Source organism: Quercus robur, chromosome 1, assembly GCF_932294415.1.
Source record: "Quercus robur chromosome 1, dhQueRobu3.1, whole genome shotgun sequence".
NCBI classification, from domain to species: domain Eukaryota; kingdom Viridiplantae; phylum Streptophyta; class Magnoliopsida; order Fagales; family Fagaceae; genus Quercus; species Quercus robur.
In genome coordinates, this window is record NC_065534.1 from 16439973 (window position 1) to 16458907 (window position 18935).

General features: G+C 35.2%; 2 protein-coding genes across 2 annotated transcripts; both read left to right on the forward strand.

Moving 5' to 3' along the window:
- The first annotated feature begins 2262 nt into the window (after positions 1–2262).
- On the forward strand, positions 2263–4447 carry LOC126723328 (cytochrome P450 71AU50-like). The gene is made up of 2 exons (XM_050426687.1): positions 2263–3163; positions 3516–4447. Exons 1-2 carry the CDS (start codon positions 2282–2284, stop codon positions 4128–4130), a joined length of 1497 nt encoding a protein of 498 aa, XP_050282644.1. The 5' UTR covers positions 2263–2281; the 3' UTR covers positions 4131–4447.
- A 3948-nt stretch (positions 4448–8395) lies between these two features.
- Positions 8396–18481, forward strand: LOC126724070 (UDP-glycosyltransferase 86A2). Its single transcript, XM_050428270.1, has 3 exons — positions 8396–8963; positions 9721–10613; positions 18437–18481. Exons 1-3 carry the CDS (start codon positions 8429–8431, stop codon positions 18479–18481), a joined length of 1473 nt encoding a protein of 490 aa, XP_050284227.1. The 5' UTR covers positions 8396–8428.
- Positions 18482–18935: the final 454 nt, after the last annotated feature.

Sequence of the window (18935 nt, forward strand, 5' to 3'; positions counted from 1 at the left end):
TTGTATTGTATACTATTTAGAATACTATGTTAGATTATTGCATGTAATATGACAATTGTATATACAAAAAAATAATAATAAAAAAAAATAATCATTTTATTTTTTACTCCCCACAACAAAATCCTAACTCAATACACTATTGACACCTCTAAAAGAAAATTTTGGAGCCGCCACTACTTTCAAATAATCTGGCACAACCTAATTAAAGGTAACTAGCCTTTGAGCACGCGCTCACGTGCGTGCTCAAAGGTTCTTCTATTTTTTAGTAAAGGTTAATAATTTACATCTATTATAAATTAAGATTACTATATTTTTCAATTACAAAAATACCTAGGAGTATGATGAGTTATGCATGGAGAAAGGTTACTAATTTTAATATTTGGTACAAACGCATAACACTCATCACACCCCTAGGTATTTTTGTGATTGAAAAATGTAGTAATCCCAATTTATAATGGGTGCAAAATATTAATCTTTACCAAAAAAATAGAAGAGCCTTTCACACACATGCTCTGAGGCTAGTATTTTATAAGTTACGTAACATTTTTTATGAAGTAGTAAATTAACAAGATTTTTGTTAAAGGAAATTCTCCTAAAATGATCCTAAAATTTAGTAATTACACATCCACTTTTTTCCCCCTCCTTTTTGGTGTTGTTGATGTTGTTCTTTTTTTCAAATTTTATGTATGGCGGTTATCATTTTTTGCTAATCCTAAAATGTAGTTTTTTAATCCTAAAATTTAGTCATTTACTACACATCCATAACATTAGTAAATAAAAGCTTAAATTTAAAATTTTATGGCAGGAGATACACGTTATTTTTTGTGTTGTTGTTCTTTTTTAAAAAAAAAATTAATAACATTTATCAATTTTTGTTTAATCCAAAATTTTAGTTTTTTAGTCCTAAAAGTTATCCACTTACTACACATCCGTAACAAAAGTTAAAAAGAGTTTAAATTTCAAATATATCAACAACCTTTAAAACTGAGAAAAAGGTACGTAACATTTTTTATAGAGTAGTAAATTAATACTTATAGAAAAAAAATGTAAATTGAATTTCACATAGAATTATACAAATGATAAATATAGTTTCTGTTACAAAAGAATTTTTTTTTATGTGAAGTTTGAGAACAAATGATAAATATAGTTTATATAGTCTTCCCATACTCGTCCTTGAGAACAAAACCATGCGGGCTTGGCTCCCCAAAGTAGACAAACAGCTTGTGCTGTGGGTGAAAAATCTCCCCACAAAAAGGCGCTTTTGAGGGCAATGCCCATCAAGAGTATTGTCCGCTTTGGGGTGGGGTGGGATTGGCTTGGCCATGTCCCGGACCCGACACCTGCACGGTTTTGTTATTCCTGTGCAAGGCACTGCCCTCAAAAGCGCCTTTTTGTGGGGTAATTTCCCGCACAAGCTGTTTGTCCGCTTTGGGGAGCCAAGCCCGAACGGTTTTGTTCTACAAGCGCTTGGCTCAAGCATGAGTGTACCACTACTATATGTGTAAATTTTATATAAGTAAAATTTGTGAAAAATGATCATCTACATTTAGAATTGATTTACTTTATAATTTAGATTAAATATTATAAACTTAAAAGTGTGTAGATTACTAAGTCATTTTAAATTACGTTTCAATTTGTAAACCTTTATATCAAAGAAATAAAGTTTTAGTAGTGAAAATCCTATTTCAAATTTGTAGTATAAGATCACTTTATTATTCTTTTTATCCTATACATTTACCATTCTTTTAATTAAACAATTAAAAAAAATACTCAATCTGTAAAAGAGAAGAGAAAATGATAATTAAACAACTAAAAAAAAACTCAATCTGTAAAAGAGAGAGAAATGAGAAGTAAATGATATTTCATCGTAATAAAAATTTATCGGATAATCCTAGAATACAATAACTTCATACACTCTTGAATTTTAAAAGTAATTACTCTTATTTCTCACTCAATTAGCAAAAAGAGAAAAAACCAAAAAAAAAACAAAAAAAAAAAAAAATCAATGATGGAAATGGTATAGACTAAATCTCAAATTGCCGAGGTATGAGTGAGAACCACCTTATAAACTTCATCCAATCAACTCCTTGTCCAATTACTTGACACCTAATACAGTAATACTAACTATATTTAGTAAAAGAAGAAAAAGAAAAAGAAAAAAAAATCTTCCACATGCGTCGGCATTTAACTTACCTAAAGTTTATTGTCCGTTTGTACGATTTCCGTGTTATAAATACCAACTCAACTGTGCCTTCACCACCCAGTGCGCTCAGCCTTAAAAATGCCCACCATGGCTTGGACATGGATCATACTCTCACTTGTTTTGCTTGCTTATATCCTAGTACAATGGAAAAGCAAAACCAAGAAGAAGAAACTACCTCCTGGTCCAAGAGGGTTCCCTATCTTTGGGAACCTTCATATGTTAGGAGAATTCCCTCATCAAGATCTTCATCGACTAGCTCAAAAACACGGTCCTATCATGCATTTGCGCTTAGGGATGGTACCTACTATTGTTGTCTCATCCCCTCAAGCTGCCAAGCTATTCCTTAAAACACATGACCTTGTTTTCGCTAGTAGACCACTTAATGAGGCTGCAAAGCACATGTCTTATGAGCAAAAGAGCTTGGCCTTTGCTCCATATGGTTCTTATTGGCGCAACATACGTAAGATGTGCACCCTTGAATTACTTAGCCACGTCAAAATCAATTCTTTCAAATCCATGAGAAAAGAAGAGCTTGACCTATTGATAAAGTTCATTCAAGAGGCAGCACATGAACATGTTGCTGTTGATCTCAGTGCCAAGGTTTCATCTCTCATCGCAGATATGAGTTGCCGTTTCGTGTTTGGGAAGAAGTACATGGACAAGGAGTTTGATGAGAGGGGATTCAAGTCTGTAATCCATGAGGCTTTGCAGCTAACCGCAACTCCTAACTTAGGTGATTACATTCCTTATGTTGCACCCCTTGACCTTCAAGGGCTAACTCAGCGCATGAAGGCTGTGAGTAAGATCTTTGATGCCTTTTTGGAGAAGACCATTGATGAGCATGTCCAATCCAAGGATGAAAATAAGACCAAGGACTTTGTTGATGTCATGTTGGGCTTCATGGGATCTGAGCAATCTGAGTACCGAATTGAACGGCCCAATATCAAAGCTATAATCTTGGTAATTATTCAAAGAACTTACATGATATTAGTAAGGAGTCAAACACATCATATATCAAATCGTTAAATTAATAATATAGTCAAAACTGATTCTTTATGTTTGTGTGTAGAATTCAATTATGTACTAAATATAATCTTGTGTATACAATATGATTTCTAATTTTTTTTATTTATACTATCCTACTATCTACTTAAACACTAATTTTTATAAGAATTAATCAAGTTGAAGCTAAAGCGGCATCATTTGCTAGAATCAAAATTTTATTCTAGTGTAGTTTCTTTACCAGTCGATCCCAATAATTTTGGGATTAAGACTTGTTTGTTATAATTTTCTAACAATGATTTTCTTACAGGATATGCTTAACGCCTCAATGGACACTTCAGCAACAGCAATTGATTGGATGCTCACGGAACTAATCAGGCATCCTCGTATAATGAAGAAAGTTCAAAAGGAGTTGGAAAATGTGGTGGGCTTAGAGAGGATGGTAGATGAATCTGACTTGGATAGCTTGGAGTACTTGGACATGGTTGTAAAAGAAACCATGAGGCTACATCCAGTAGCACCTTTGTTGATACCTCATGAGTCATTGGAAGATTGCACTATCAATGATTACCACATACCTCGTAAGTCTAGACTCTTAATAAATGTATGGGCAATTGGGAGAGACCCAAGTGTTTGGACTGAGCCAGATAAGTTTAATCCAGAGAGATTTGTTGGGAGTAACATAGAACTTAGAGGACATGACTTTGAGCTTATCCCATTTGGGTCTGGGAGAAGAAGCTGTCCAGGAATGCAATTGGGTCTAACTGTCGTTCGGCTAGTGTTAGCACAACTTGTTCATTGCTTTAATTGGGAGCTTCCTAATGACATGTTGCCAACGGAGTTGGACATGACCGAAGAGTTTGGTCTCTCAACTCCTAGAGCCAAGCACCTACTTGCTATTCCTACATATCGCCTTCACAAGTGACAATGTGTTCTTTTTGGTTTTTGTTGTCTAGACTACTAATTAAAGTGCCGGTATGAATGATGTGGAAGATGCAAGAAAATTATTATTTAATATTATTTATGCTTGCAAGTCAATTGTATTTTTATGTTTTAAGTCCTAGTAGTTTATTAGGCTATTAGTATTTTAATTTAGAAGAAAGGTTATTTTTGTAATAAGGCAATTAGTGTTTCCTAGCCAACTAGAAATAGAGTTTAGCAATCCTTTATAAGCAATCTATTGTACCCCTTGAGGAGATAGTTGATATTTTGATGAATGAAAAAAATAGCCATTTGGTCTTTCTTTGGTCTGGTGCTGACTCCAGGTCTATTATAGGTGCTAACTCCTAGTGGTTTCCCCGCTTAGTGCTGACCCAAATAAGGTTTAGGTGCTGACTCCTAGATCATATCTCTTTATTTTATTATTATTTCAGTTTTGTTTTGGTTGCCTTGTGTCAATGAATGTCTAGATTTGTGGTTGTTTACTTCTACTGCATTTGCTCATTTTGTGGATCATATTTTCTGCTGTACATACCTATCATGTACAACTCTATAAGCTACCATATACCTGGTGTTCTTTACTCATGGAAAAGTGTCGAAGAATTAATTAACCTTGATTTTACATCATTTAATTTTGAGGTTTGTTTTGCTGTTCCTCTTATACAACCATACCTGCATGTGAGAAGATCCAAATGCTCAAATGCGTAGGTAAAAACTTGATGGAAATTCCTGACGCACTTTATCCATAAAGCCAGTCCACATTTCTGCTTACTTGTTACAATAATACTTGAATGATAAAATTCATTATTTCTTAACAATTTAACAAATGGGATAACTAGTAGTTTATGATTGTACCGAGCTAAGTGGTCCTAAGTTTGAAGGAGATTGTTTCTCAAATAGAAGAGAGATAAAAAAGTTTGAAAGAGTGGGTTAAACTAATGGTTTCCAGTTTTAGACAATTGATTAATTTCTCACTTTTCTCTATAAAAATGTTAGACCTAGTGATTATCAAACGTTAGAACTGTTCATACGAATAATTATTAGATAATTTGGAAAGAGTATAATATGGATTGAGTTATTTTAAGCTTACCCATTGGTCAAATGGAGCTTTTACAAAATGGGCTTGATATATGATAAACCAATTAACTCTAAAAATCTACTTTACCACCTTAATTCTCACCCAAATTGCCTCTAAGCATGGAAAAGCTTGTATGTCATCATTTAATATTTATTAACACGACCCGTTAAATTTAGAAATTTTAGGAGGGACCAATCCCTTCAATTCAATAAAGCAAACCAAGTATATAGTTTGGCTAACCAACTTACCCAATTTGACATCAAACTAGATTATTGCAAGATGAAGCTCACTACTCAAAATTTTCATCCTCTCAAAAAATCCAAGAACCAAAAGCCTTCCTCTCTGCCTAAAATGGATCTTAGATGAAGCCTTGAGCCTCTTTAAAGGAATGACGAAGCAAAAGCATTAATCAAGTTCCCATCTACCTTATTCATTTAACTGACTCATCTACCTTTTTCTTTTTCTTTTTCTCTTTTTGGTGTTTTGGACACACAAGTAGGGCTCTCTTTTTCACCATCTATTTTTTCAAACACACCCACATTTTAAGCAATAAAAGTATTTATAATTTATCAAACAAGAATGGTATTAATTGTTACTGTGAGTAGTTGTCTTTTTGGGGTCCTTAAAGCTCATATTTAGCCATTATTACCCGAAAGGGTTGATGTAAGTAGTTTACTTTTCCATTTTGGACATCGGTACAAAAGGTCAACCCTATGCCAATGCATTGGTTGGCTTAGTAGTAAGGGTTTGGGTCAACATATCTCAAGGTATATGGGTTCAAGTTTCCCATTAATTAGTACCATGTTGCAGCTTCTTGTACCTCACTTGTCAGTTGTTTACTTAACTCATTAGCGATTGTGGTGTGGGATTTTAACTCGGAAGTAGTTATTGTACTACTATGGTCACGTCCAAGTAGAGAATCCACATTGAACACCCCTTCTAACCATTTTTTATTAAAAAAAAAAAAAAAAAAAAAAAAAAAAGAAGAAGAAGAAGAAGAAGAAGAAGAAGGGCAACCCCATTTAAACACAACACAAGGTAAGGTAGCAAAAGTTAACCTAATTAACATTCTTAGTAACCCCACTACGGAGTCGAGTAGCTTAGTCAAGGAAACCATGCCACCAAAAGCATGAAGCTCACGGAAAGAAGAACCATCGATCCCAACATGCAGTCCATAATAGAGAGCTGAACCACATAATTCTCCACTGTAGCACGAGTGCAGCCCGAAGTATGAGATGGTGAACCCTCAAACTACCCTATTGTATGAAATGTTCCAAAGCATGCAGCAATCCCAATCTGAGCTCGCCAAATTCGTTCAACAAATTAAACAAACTAAGTACTCAACTAAAAAGCTGAGATAACAATAAAAAATGGTTCACCACCTCAAGAAGAAGCAGCAAGAGAGAGCATCCAACAATGGTTTGCAATTTGTCACGCTTTTTGCTATGGTTGCGTTGATTGAAACAAAGTGAGGTAAGTTCCCTAGAGAACCCCAACATTTCATTCGTCGATCCCCTTATCCAGCTGAGCTGATGAATAAACAGTATTGATTCAAGAAATTCGTAAATACACAAATCTCCCCCTTTTGCATGTCATCTATTATGTTGCTTTTCACTTAAAAAATATATAAAACCCAAAAAAACAAAAACAAAAAACTGTAATGTTTGCTAACTTTTCGATAGGGAACTCAAATAATGTTTGGGCAGTCTTCCTTCCTTGGTGACTGAGAGCTATGACGTTTATCCAAATGGTTGAGTTGTTGATTTCTGCATTGGCTTTAATTTGTGCTTCAACTTCAAAAAACATTTGTGAAGGAAAAATGACACAGGCAACCGCTTTTGCATCTTGGGACAAGTGTCTGAAGTATATAGATGCTGTTGGAGGCTTATCTGGAGAGATGGGACGACGAGAGATAGAGAGACCAATCATATCATGAGTCTTACACCATCTATTCTGTTTTTGTGTATGACTGAGTGCAGAGCTCCCATGGCACAACTATAGAATATATGATATAATTCTTAGGCATGTCTATCGCGAAACTCACAGATGTGCGTATCTTTTCGTCTCACAACGAAAGCAAATCGACAAGAATGGGAAATCCTATATAACACTTGTCCTAATTTTTTGTATACTTTTTTTTTGGGGGACATGATAGTGGTGAAATAGAAGAGGGAAAAAAAAAACAAAAAACTAATAGAACCATATGCATGTAATGTAAGTTGTTAAAAATGTTAGTTTATTATGGTGGCCTAAGAGGCCCAATAATGTATTGTAAGCTCATGTAGGATTAACCCTAGCTCATATAGTTCCTATACATATATATATATATATATATATATATATACTAGAGTTCATTGTGATAGACATGAGCTTAATCGTCTTAGTCGTTATTTGATTTGTATAAATATTACAAGTATTAAAACTCAATTCTAGACTCTAGTTCCTTCCTTTTGAAACACGTGTAAACCTGACAAAATGTACAACGCTTGTGAATAAACCATTCAAAGAAAAAATTCCCTCTAAGTTTATTTTTTATTTTTGTATTACTTTGTACTTTATATTTTTAATAATAGTTTAAAGTAGAAACTTATTAATCATGGATACTAAAATATCTATATAAGAATCGATAATAACCAATTAAGGAGTTGTAAAATTTGTTATGAAAACAGTTATGTTTGTTGCATTACTCTTATATTGTATTGTATGGGAACGTTTACAGTAAAACTCACCTGTTTGAACCTCTAACAATAGAAAAGGTAGAAAAGAAAACTGTTTAGAAAACTTCAAAAACAAACAACTTACTTAATTTCATTGTAGAAAACTAATTAACTTATGTATAAGGTTTTTTTTTTTTTTTTTTTTTTTTTTTTTTTTGAGATGAAAGATTGAAGACTTTATTTTTTTTTAAAAATGGCTATATCAAGAAGTACATAATATTATGGTGGGATATCTTCCATCTAAAAACTCGTGATTATTATTTTTCTCTTTTTTTTTAATATATAATACTCTTAAATTTTTTTTTTTTTATTAATACCATTTTTCTTTTGGTTCCAAATGATTTCTTTATCATCCACAAATTTCTATACGACTCCATCATTCTAGACAGTGATTGTTTGAATCAAAGTGTACATGAATACCATACAATTCTCCATTAGTTATATGCACCCTTAGCATCCATCTCTCTCTCTCTCTCTCTCTGTGCAACAATGGCAAACTCAGAAGACACGCCCCAAAAGCCTCACGCAATCTTCATCCCCTACCCGCTTCAAGGCCACGTGACCCCATCTGTACATCTAGCCATCAAGCTAGCATCAAGAGGCTTCACCATCACCTTCATCAACACCCAATACATCCACCACAACAACTCCAGAGCCAAACCCAAAACCAACACCAACGATGACATCTTCTCCTCCGCCCGCGACTCTGGCCTCGACATACGCTACACCACCGTCTCCGACGGCCTCCCCGTGGAGTTCGACCGCTCGCTCAACCACGACCAGTTCATGGCGGCCTTGTTGCACGTATATTCGGCACATGCGGAGGAGGTGGTGGAGAAGATTGTGAGGTCGGCAAAGCCACGAGTTTGTTGCCTGATTGCGGACACTTTTTTCGTGTGGCCATCAATGATAGCTAGGAAGTTTGGGCTGTCTTATGTTTCTTTCTGGACAGAGCCTGCTTTGGTCTTCACCTTGTATTATCATCTCAATCTTCTTAGGCTTAATGGTCATTTTGGTTGTCAAGGTAAGTATCCTCATGTTTTTTTCATTTGCGCATGTTCTTTTCACTTATAAATGTGGATATTCTTAGAAATTGTAGACATCTACGGAACTATGTTCAAGAAGAGGGGGCTGTGGCCCCCAAATTTTTTTAAAATATTAAATAATAGGTATATATTTAAGATTTTAGAAAACAAGTTCATGAAAAATTATATTTGTCATTCTCAAGAAAATTATATTTACTCCTCTCGACTTTGAATCCTAGTTTCGTCCCTGCTATCTAATATCCACATATTATATACGGAGTGTGGATATTGTTGATTTGAGACAATAATTTTGCTTATTTTCTTACCTTATAAACTACAAAGTTAAGAAGATTATGACTTTGCCGATCAAAGGAATTGTGAATATAAATGGTTTTCACCATGTTAAGGAAAATATCTATATGTATTGAATTGCACCTTGCTATTACTATAAGGCCTAGTAACACTAGGCATGTCATGGTCTCTACGTATTAGCTGTGTATAATAGAACCCAAAAAACGATCATTATATGTAAAGTCATATGAATGGATGTATTTGGTGGGAATCAATTGCTAAAGAAAAAAATCTTAATAAGATCTCTCTACCTTGTTAGATGAATACTATTTGATTAATCTATGATTTAATTTCTTAGTTTTTCTAGCTAACTAATTGAATTCAAAAATGTTATTGTATAGCATAACATAAGCAATGTTATATTCCTCCAACATATATTATATATTTTTCAACTTTTGTGATCAGATGTTCGAGAGGACCCCATAGACTACATACCAGGTGTCCAAGCCATGGATCCAAAGAACATGACCTCATATCTTCAAGACACCGATACATCAACTGTATGCCACCAAATAATCTTCAGGGCGTTTGAGGATGCTAGAAGTGCTGATTTTGTTCTATGCAACACAGTAGAGGAGCTTGAACCTGAGATCATATCAGCTCTACAAGCAAAAATGCCATTCTATTCCATTGGGCCAATTTTCCCATCCGGGTTCACCAAGAGCAATGAGGCCACGAACCTATGGTCCGAGTCAGACTGCACCCAATGGCTCAACAATAAGCCTCGTGGGTCGGTCTTGTATGTCTCATTTGGTAGCTATGCCCATGTTTCAGAAAAGGACCTTAAAGAAATAGCCAATGGCCTTTCACTTAGCAAAGTGAACTTTGTTTGGGTACTCCGGCCTGATATTGTGAGCTCTGATGATGCTGATCCATTGCCCGTTGGATTTAGGGAGGAAGTTGCTGACCGTTCGATGATCATACCTTGGTGTTGTCAGAACACAGTGTTGACCCACCCGGCAATCGGAGGGTTCTTAACACATTGTGGGTGGAACTCGATATTAGAAAGTATTTGGTGTAAAGTCCCATTACTATGCTTTCCTTTGCTGACTGATCAATTCACTAATCGCAAATTAGTGGTTGATGATTGGAAGATTGGGATTAACCTAAGCAACAGAAAGTTAATCACTAAGGAGGAAGTTTCAAACAATGTTAAACGTTTGATGAGTCCGCTAGGGAAGGCAAATAAGAAAGCAATCAGCCAGGTTGGGAACACATTGGAGAATGCATTGAAACCAAATGGATCATCTGAGAAGAATATGGGCAAGTTCATCAAAGATCTAAAGGCTAAGATACAAGAAAAATATGATATCCTTCAAGCCTAGCAGGAATAATATAAATATCCATTAATTGGACCTTTTATATGGTTAATATGGTATCCTTCAAGCCTAGCAGGGATAATATATATATATATATATACACAGTCTCTAATATGGTTAATTTTGTGATTAGGGAATGTCTCGGATTAGGATGTTATCAGTTGTGCCCTGTGGCCGTTATCATGTCATTTATCTGTACACAATTCAATCAATCAATATTTATTTGTTTATATATATATATAAAAAAGCAAAAACCTTATACTGAAGAGCGTGAGGTTCTGGCGCCATGTGACGTATTCTTGATATTTTCTTTATTTATTCTTCCATCTCAACAAAGTTTGCGTTTATATCGAAGTATTAGTTCATTAAATTAACCAATGAAATAAATGCTTATAATAATTATTTATATTAGAGGAATTTATATGATTATTTTTATAAATTTTATATAATAAACTTTTTTTTTGAGATTACTAATGGGATAAATACATTTATTTTGTTATATTAATTATGTTAAGTGATGCAACAATTATATAAATACTAGTCGCTAACACATGCGATACACGGGAAAACTGTTGACTATAAATAAAAATCTAACGATGAATGAAGAATTTAAGCTATCACTTATGATAGTGCTAAACAGCCTTAAAACCTAAGACAAATCCATGGAATAGATTTGGAATTTTTTCACAAATAAAGAAAGTCTTACATGAAGTTTTGTGAATATGATACCTTACGTTTTGTGAAAGTGGGGGTCATATCTGATTTATTTAAGAAAAAAATAAATATCTAACGTAATAGATATCTAACTCTCATCACAAAAAAAATAAATGTTGCATGTTACGATTACAATCTCAAAATTCCCTATCCTATAGTCAATACTAAACATTCAATTAGTAAATAAAAAATATTAATTAAACAAAAAATACTTATTTATTTATATAAATAAGTAAACATAGATATAGCATTTCTCTATTTATTTATATGTTGATTAGTTAATAATATTATAATAATATAAGAATTAAAAGTACTTAAGATATTTGTTGCATGTCAATCTATTAGTATCATCACTACACGTCTCACATCACGTTGGGCTGAAACATTTTGCCCATCTTTTATTCAAAAATTAAAAACTTTCTACTTTCCCAATTCAAGTCCCGTGGAGGCTTTGGAAACATAAAAAAGAGTACAAAAACAAAAAGAGATAAACCACAGCAGTGATTGGAGACGGACAAAAGAAAGAGAAGGAGAAAAAGAAGAAAGATGGGGGAAGAAAAGAAGAAACAACAGTAGAAGATGAAGGCGTGACATCGTGACTAGCGACTTGTGTTGGCAACCTACTACTTCAACTTGGCGCAACCCCTACTGCGTCGTCTTCTTCTTCTTTGTTTTTTTTTTTTTCCCCCTTACAAATAGGAAATTTATGGAATGAAGAGGAAGATGATGAAGAGAGAGATGAGATTATTTTGGTTTTGGTGATTTATGGGTTTGGTTTGTGTTGGGTGTGTATTGTGTTTGAAGAAATTTATGGAATAAAGAGGAAGATGACGAAGAGGGAAATGGGGGATTATTTTGGTTTTGGTTTGGGTTTGTGCTCATATGTATTGTTTTGGTTTGTGCTGGGCTTGTGATATAGAGGGAGATGGGGATGAAAGGAAGAGAAAGGGTTTTTTAGGAAAGGAGAAGGAGATTGGTAGGAGGGTGTTTTTTTATTATCGGCTTCTAGTTTTAGTTTTTAGAAGAAGTATCGGGTGGGGAAATTGTGAGAAGTATTCTTTCTTTTTCTTTTTTAAATAATGCTGATGGATAAAAACGTGAGAGCTCTAAAAAAAAAAAAATCAAATATCGTCAGAAGCTTCGGTTTTATAATATATATATAGATAATGAAATTTCAATGTCATTTGTCTAAGATTTATATGATAAACAATTAATTTGAAATATGATATTCTTACTCAAATTTAGTTACTTTTGCAATAGTTGAAACAAGTCCAACAAAAAGAAAAATATTAACACACAATCAAGAAGGTAAAGTAAGAAATTGAATGATATTTGCATTTTATCAAATCAATATTTCCATTTTTTTTTTTTTTTGTCTTTTTTTGAAAATGATATTTGCATTCTTGAGTAAGCATTAAATTTGTCACCTACTATATCATGCAATTTTTAAATTTATAAATATATATATATATATATATATATATATATATATAATGATCGGATAACTACACCACTCTAGTTGTCTTTCTATTTTATCTATTAAATAGAACATGGAAGATTATAATTTTTTATAATGAAAATTATTGAAATATTGAAGGAAACTAATAACAAAAGGTTCAAGAAATAGTGCTTCAAGTTTTTGTGGATCAATTCAAGTATAATCAGTTTTTGTGCCCTTTCTCTTGGATAAATATTGTGTGGGACAAGATGAATTAGAAAATAATGGGCCTAGGTGGGAATCAGTAAGGGCCCAACGAAAATTTCCAGTGAAAGAATTGGGCTCAAATAGTCCGAGGAAGGCTTGAATCCGAGGAAGTAGACGAGGAGTGAAGGAGTTAAGAATCATATGAAGAGGACTGGGAATTGTCAAGCCATCTTGGGGATGATGACTAAGGAAAGTAATAGTAACTAGTCTGAGCAAAAGTTGGAAGAAATCTCCTTATCATCTTCTCTACCTTAAATGCTATACCAACCCTCTACCTTAAATGCTATACCAACCAGGCATGCCACATTAATAGCTAAATGACCCCTCTGAATAGTGTCCCAACAACCCGTTACCTACTCAGCACAGCCTCAAAAGGAATAGTGAAGAAGGATGGGACATTATCTTGTCTGAAGAGTCATCCACCCTATACTACAGCTGAGATGGAAGTACTAATACTGTGAATAGGAAAATATCCCATGTATAGGGATCGAATTTTTAAGAAAAATAAAGATGGAAATAATTACAATTTTGGTTCAAGCCTTTATTTTTCGTCCTCTTTACTAGGATCCTATTCTTATTTAATTGTTAGTCCAAATACCATAAAGGTGCAACCCAAAAGTTAGGTTCTCGATTTTTACCCAGTAGCAAAAGATTTTTATCTTCCATATTCATCCATGGATTGTGGTTGATTAAGGGATATTTATGGTTTAACCACTTGCAGAAATTATAATAAACAAAGCAATCAATTTTTAGATGGTATCTGTGGTTCCAAAGACACAAGGAAATGAGAGCGTCATAAATGTATTTAGCAGGACTATTTGGAGTGTTAAAATATTAGCAACGCGATGTGTTATATCATGTTGTGTATGCTAGAGTGGATGCGGAAGAGGAAGCATAGAAGAGGAACATTGAGAACACGAGGGTTACGTGGTTCAGCCTTACGGCCTACATCCACGGAGGAATCCCTTAAGGGCTACATCTTTATTATATGAGAGTGTAGTACAATAACTTCCTGTGTTACAATGAACCCTAACATGAATATATATAGGTGACTAAACCCTAGACTAATAGACTTCTAGTACAAGTAGGAGACTTGACTTGCACACAAAGTAGAATTAGGGTTGGGCCTATTACATTGGGCTAATATGAATAATATATATCTCTAACACCCTCCCTCAAACTCAAGGCGGAAGCTCGATGAAGGCTTGAGGTTGGATAAGCATGAGAAGATGACTTGGAGATGCCTTGAAGAATGCCTTCGAAGAAACCACAATGAAAAATGTGCCAATTGTCCAATTTCGGAGCTTCAAATGAAGAAACGGAGGCCAAAATTGGAATCTACGCGAAAAACTGAGCAAGATAAGCCCTTTTGAAAATTTTGACTTTTGGTCAAAAGTCAACGCCAAAAGTCAAAGTCAACTGGTCCAGATCAAAGTCAACAGTCAAAGTGCTCATGGGTCAGATCCGGGTGGTCCGGGTCGGGTCGGTCCGGGTCAACGGTCAGCTAGGTGACGTGGTGCTGACGGGACGACACTGCTGACGTGGCTGATGACGTGTCGCTGACGTGGACTAGGGCTGACATGGCTGCGCTTGCGTGGCTGCTGACGTGGAGTGATGACGTCATCGGATGACGTCAGCAGCAGTTTTCCGGCGAGTGGAAGGCGCGTGACGTCATTGCCGGCGCGTGGAGGAGAAGCCAGACACTTGAGAGGCGCGTGGCGGCGCGTGTAAGCTCGGTTGATGCCCAGAATTTCAGGTTCTCTAGATCGGTGGACGAGGAGGCCTTCATGGCGGCGCGTGGAATGCATGTGACAGCGTCACCGGCGCGTGGAGGAGAAGCCAGAAGCCCAGGTGGCGCGTGGAGGCGCGTGCAGCGGCCGTTGAAGACGATATTTCTTCCGTAGGTAGATCGGTGGTCGACATGGCCGATTGGACGGCGCGTGTGGCCAATAAGACGATCTGAAGTAATGAATCTGAGACGGCGCGTGGGAATTTTCCGGCGGCTTCTAGGGCGCGTGGAGGCGCGTGGCAGGGATTTGGGTGACCGGATTTCTGGGTTTTGGTCGCGAGAGATCTTGGAACACGTCTGTGGTGTTGGTTTCGTCAGGCAAGGCTTGGATTTGCACAGATCTGATAAGTTAAGTCACGATTTGCTTGAGTCTGTGGATCTTGGACACAGCACTGCGCCACAGTGGCTGCGAGATGCCGTGGAGTCTAGATCCAGCTGAGAAGCATGCTCTGACTTCTATTGGTGATGTGCACATGAGAATCTTCTTTGCTTGCTAGAGATGTTTGTTTGATGCCAAGAACGAAGTTTGGCTCTGATACCATGTTAAAATATTAGCAACGCGATGTGTTATATCATGTTGTGTATGCTAGAGTGGATGCGGAAGAGGAAGCATAGAAGAGGAACATTGAGAACACGAGGGTTACGTGGTTCAGCCTTACGGCCTACATCCACGGAGGAATCCCTTAAGGGCTACATCTTTATTATATGAGAGTGTAGTACAATAACTTCCTGTGTTACAATGAACCCTAACATGAATATATATAGGTGACTAAACCCTAGACTAATAGACTTCTAGTACAAGTAGGAGACTTGACTTGCACACAAAGTAGAATTAGGGTTGGGCCTATTACATTGGGCTAATATGAATAATATATATCTCTAACATGGAGTAAAGCACACATCATCTATGGATCCCATCCATATGATCTATGATTACCTTGCAATTTTATTCAAGCGCAAGAATGTTGTATGTGTTTATGATGATGATTATCATAGACATCTGCAGAGCTCGCTTTATTGGACACATTTTTTTTTATAGGTAAAGCATAAAAAAATTAAGGGTATAATAAAATCTTCTGATAATAAAAGACACGTGCTTCATAGGAAATCAATAAACATGAAAACAATAGCTAAGAACTGCACAACTTGTAACAGAAAATCTGAATATTAAGAACACGACAAAGAAGCTTAATTTAGATAAACTAAGATGCAACCATTAAGAAAATACATACCTTGCTTCACATTTATCACCGGAGTGACCTACAGCTCCCAATTCACCTTGGGAAGAAACTCTCTAATATTTTCTGGGGAAACTTCAAGATCTTTGAATCTCTAGAAGAACCTTTTAAATCACTATACATTTGTTAGGAAAGCATACTGTTACCAAACAAGAAATTTGAATATTCATTGACAATGTTACCGAAAGAGGACCATATTCTCAATATGCGTAGCAATATCTTCGAAAACAAGTGGAAAGTATATTCTTAATGGTTATCTACTAGTATTATGCTTTTATCTTTTTTTAGTGATCTAACTTAGTACTTGAATTCTTCACTGTGATTTAACTTAGTCCTTTAAATCTTCATTATGATCTAATTCAGCCTGTGTATGAAATCACCATATGGTGGGCTAACTTAGTCCTTTACTTCTTCATTGTCTCAATTATACATTGGTACTAATTTGAAAAGTCTAAGTCCTGACAAACACTGACTTTACATGGTGTCATAATCTAAAGACCATAATGACAAAAAAGTTTTTACAAAGCTTATGCTTTTGGTGTGAATTGCAATTCTCACATTGTTGAGCATGGCAGATTATTGAAAATTGACAGCCTAGAGCTTTGTTCAACCCCCTTGGTACCTTTCTTGTGTTTCGAATTCTCCATTTCTTTCTCATTCAGTCAATGGGTACTGGCTCATGGCATTTCCTCCTCCTAGAAGAGTAAGTATAGGGCAATATTGTGGGTTCAAAACCCTCCAAGTGCGTGTGTACCTTGTTAATAATTTTTTTATAAAAAAAAAGTCTTTCTCATGAAGTTGTTGAGTTATTAACTTGTTGGCTAGGTCATTTTAGGCATCATCGAAATGGTCATTTGTGGATGGATGCCCCACATTATTTGATGAGATGTCTGTGGAGGGAGAGGAACAACTAGAGTTTCGAAAACTAAGAAAACTATGCCTAATCTAAAATTATTTTTCTTTATAACTTTGTTGGATTAAATGTCAGTTTTGCAGTGAGTCCTTATAATCTGTTGTTGATTTGATTGATTTACATACTTTGTGATATTGATTTGTCTGTATAGCACTAGGGCAACTCTATTTTTTTTTTTTTTAAGTAATAACAATTTGCGTTACTTATATAAAGAATTTATTAAAAAAAAAAAATCTTTCTCATTCATCTTCAACTTGCCTCATTATCACCGCACACCTTTGGTGTGATGGTCACTCTACAAGTATAAGCGCTTCTGGAGTGTGGGGGATAAGGGCCGGAGTTCAAGTCTCCAGGAGGGAGCTTCACACACTTATACACTTAGATTAGGCTAGAGTAGAATTCTATCTTGTATCAACAAAAAAAAAAAACTTGCCTCATTAATCTTTTCTCTTCTCTCTTTACTTATCTATAATTAATCTAAAGATTAAATGAAATCAGATTTGTGAACATATCTATTAGGCTATTAAACCTCAAACCTTATTCTCGATACTTTACGCATTCAAACTCTAATCAACCCACAAATTTCAACATCAACCCTAACCCAATTTCCAATTAGTTAAAAGTTGGAAGTAGTACAATTTAGACGCTGTCCAGCATCAGAAACTAAAGCATAAGAATGTTCTGCTGGTCATATATTCTTTATCAAACCTAATAAAAATGGACTTTAGGCGTATTCAACCAGTCATGTATCATTTATCAAATAATCCGTACTACATACTTTCAGTCAGAAAGAATGGAGCTTTCATAATGTAAAGTTCAACATCTAATGCAAGTAGTTAAAAACTTTAGTTATTAAACACAGCATGAATTTACAAAAACAACAACAGCAACAACCATGCCTTTGTCCCAATTTTAAGGGCACAACACTAACAAAAAATAACTCGTTTGATATTGCAGTATCATTGGGGACAAACAGGAGTACAGGACCCCATTTCAGTGTTTGTCCCCAGTACTTGGCAGAGGAGTTTGAATGCTTCCATGCTAAAAAGGGAGTGGACTAAGGACGAGGATACTCAACTTTGTGAGGCTGTAGAGGTCCTTGGTGAGAGTGATTGGCAGTCTGTAGCATCTATTTTGGAAGGACGGACTGGTACCAATGTTCTAATAGGTTAGAAATCTTAAAGATTATTGGAGTTTTTGTTTATTTTCAAGGAAAATTACACTTTATCACCTAAACTATACTCTATTTACACTTTGCACCCTAAACTTTTCGAATGCATGTTTTGCACCCTAAACTATGACATTTGTTATACTTTGCACTCTTACATCAAGTTTTCTATTAACTTAGATGAAAATTTAAAATTTAGGATACAAAGTGTAATCAAGAATATAGTTCATTGAGAAGAGGAGTAATTAGATCTTTTCACGTGATGCCATATTTTTCCATCCAAGTTAACAAAAAACTTAACGTCATGGTGCAAAGTGTAACAAAAATTATAGTTTAAGGTGCAAAATGTATATTCAAAAAGTTTATGTTGTAAAGTATAATCAAGGGTATAGTTTATGATGATAAAATGTATTTTCCCTTATTTTTTATGAAGTCATTTTTTTATGCTATATTTTCCCTTTGGGAGAAAGAGCAGTGAGATTGGGGCTGAGGAAACCTACTAGTTACCATTGAATAGTGCATTGATTGCCTAGATATTTTGGAATTTATACTTTTTTTATTGGACTTGTTTCAATCCTATGTCCTATCATGTAGATTTTTTGACAGTGTTATCATCTTTCTTATAGTAAGATCATCCTATATGACCATAACAATTATCAATGTCTTGTAATATCAAATATGGTCTGTAACATGTGTCGAGAGAAAACAGCTATTAGTGGAAAAAGAAAGGCAGAGAGAGGGAGAGAGAGATCTGGACCTAAAGCAGCCATCTGT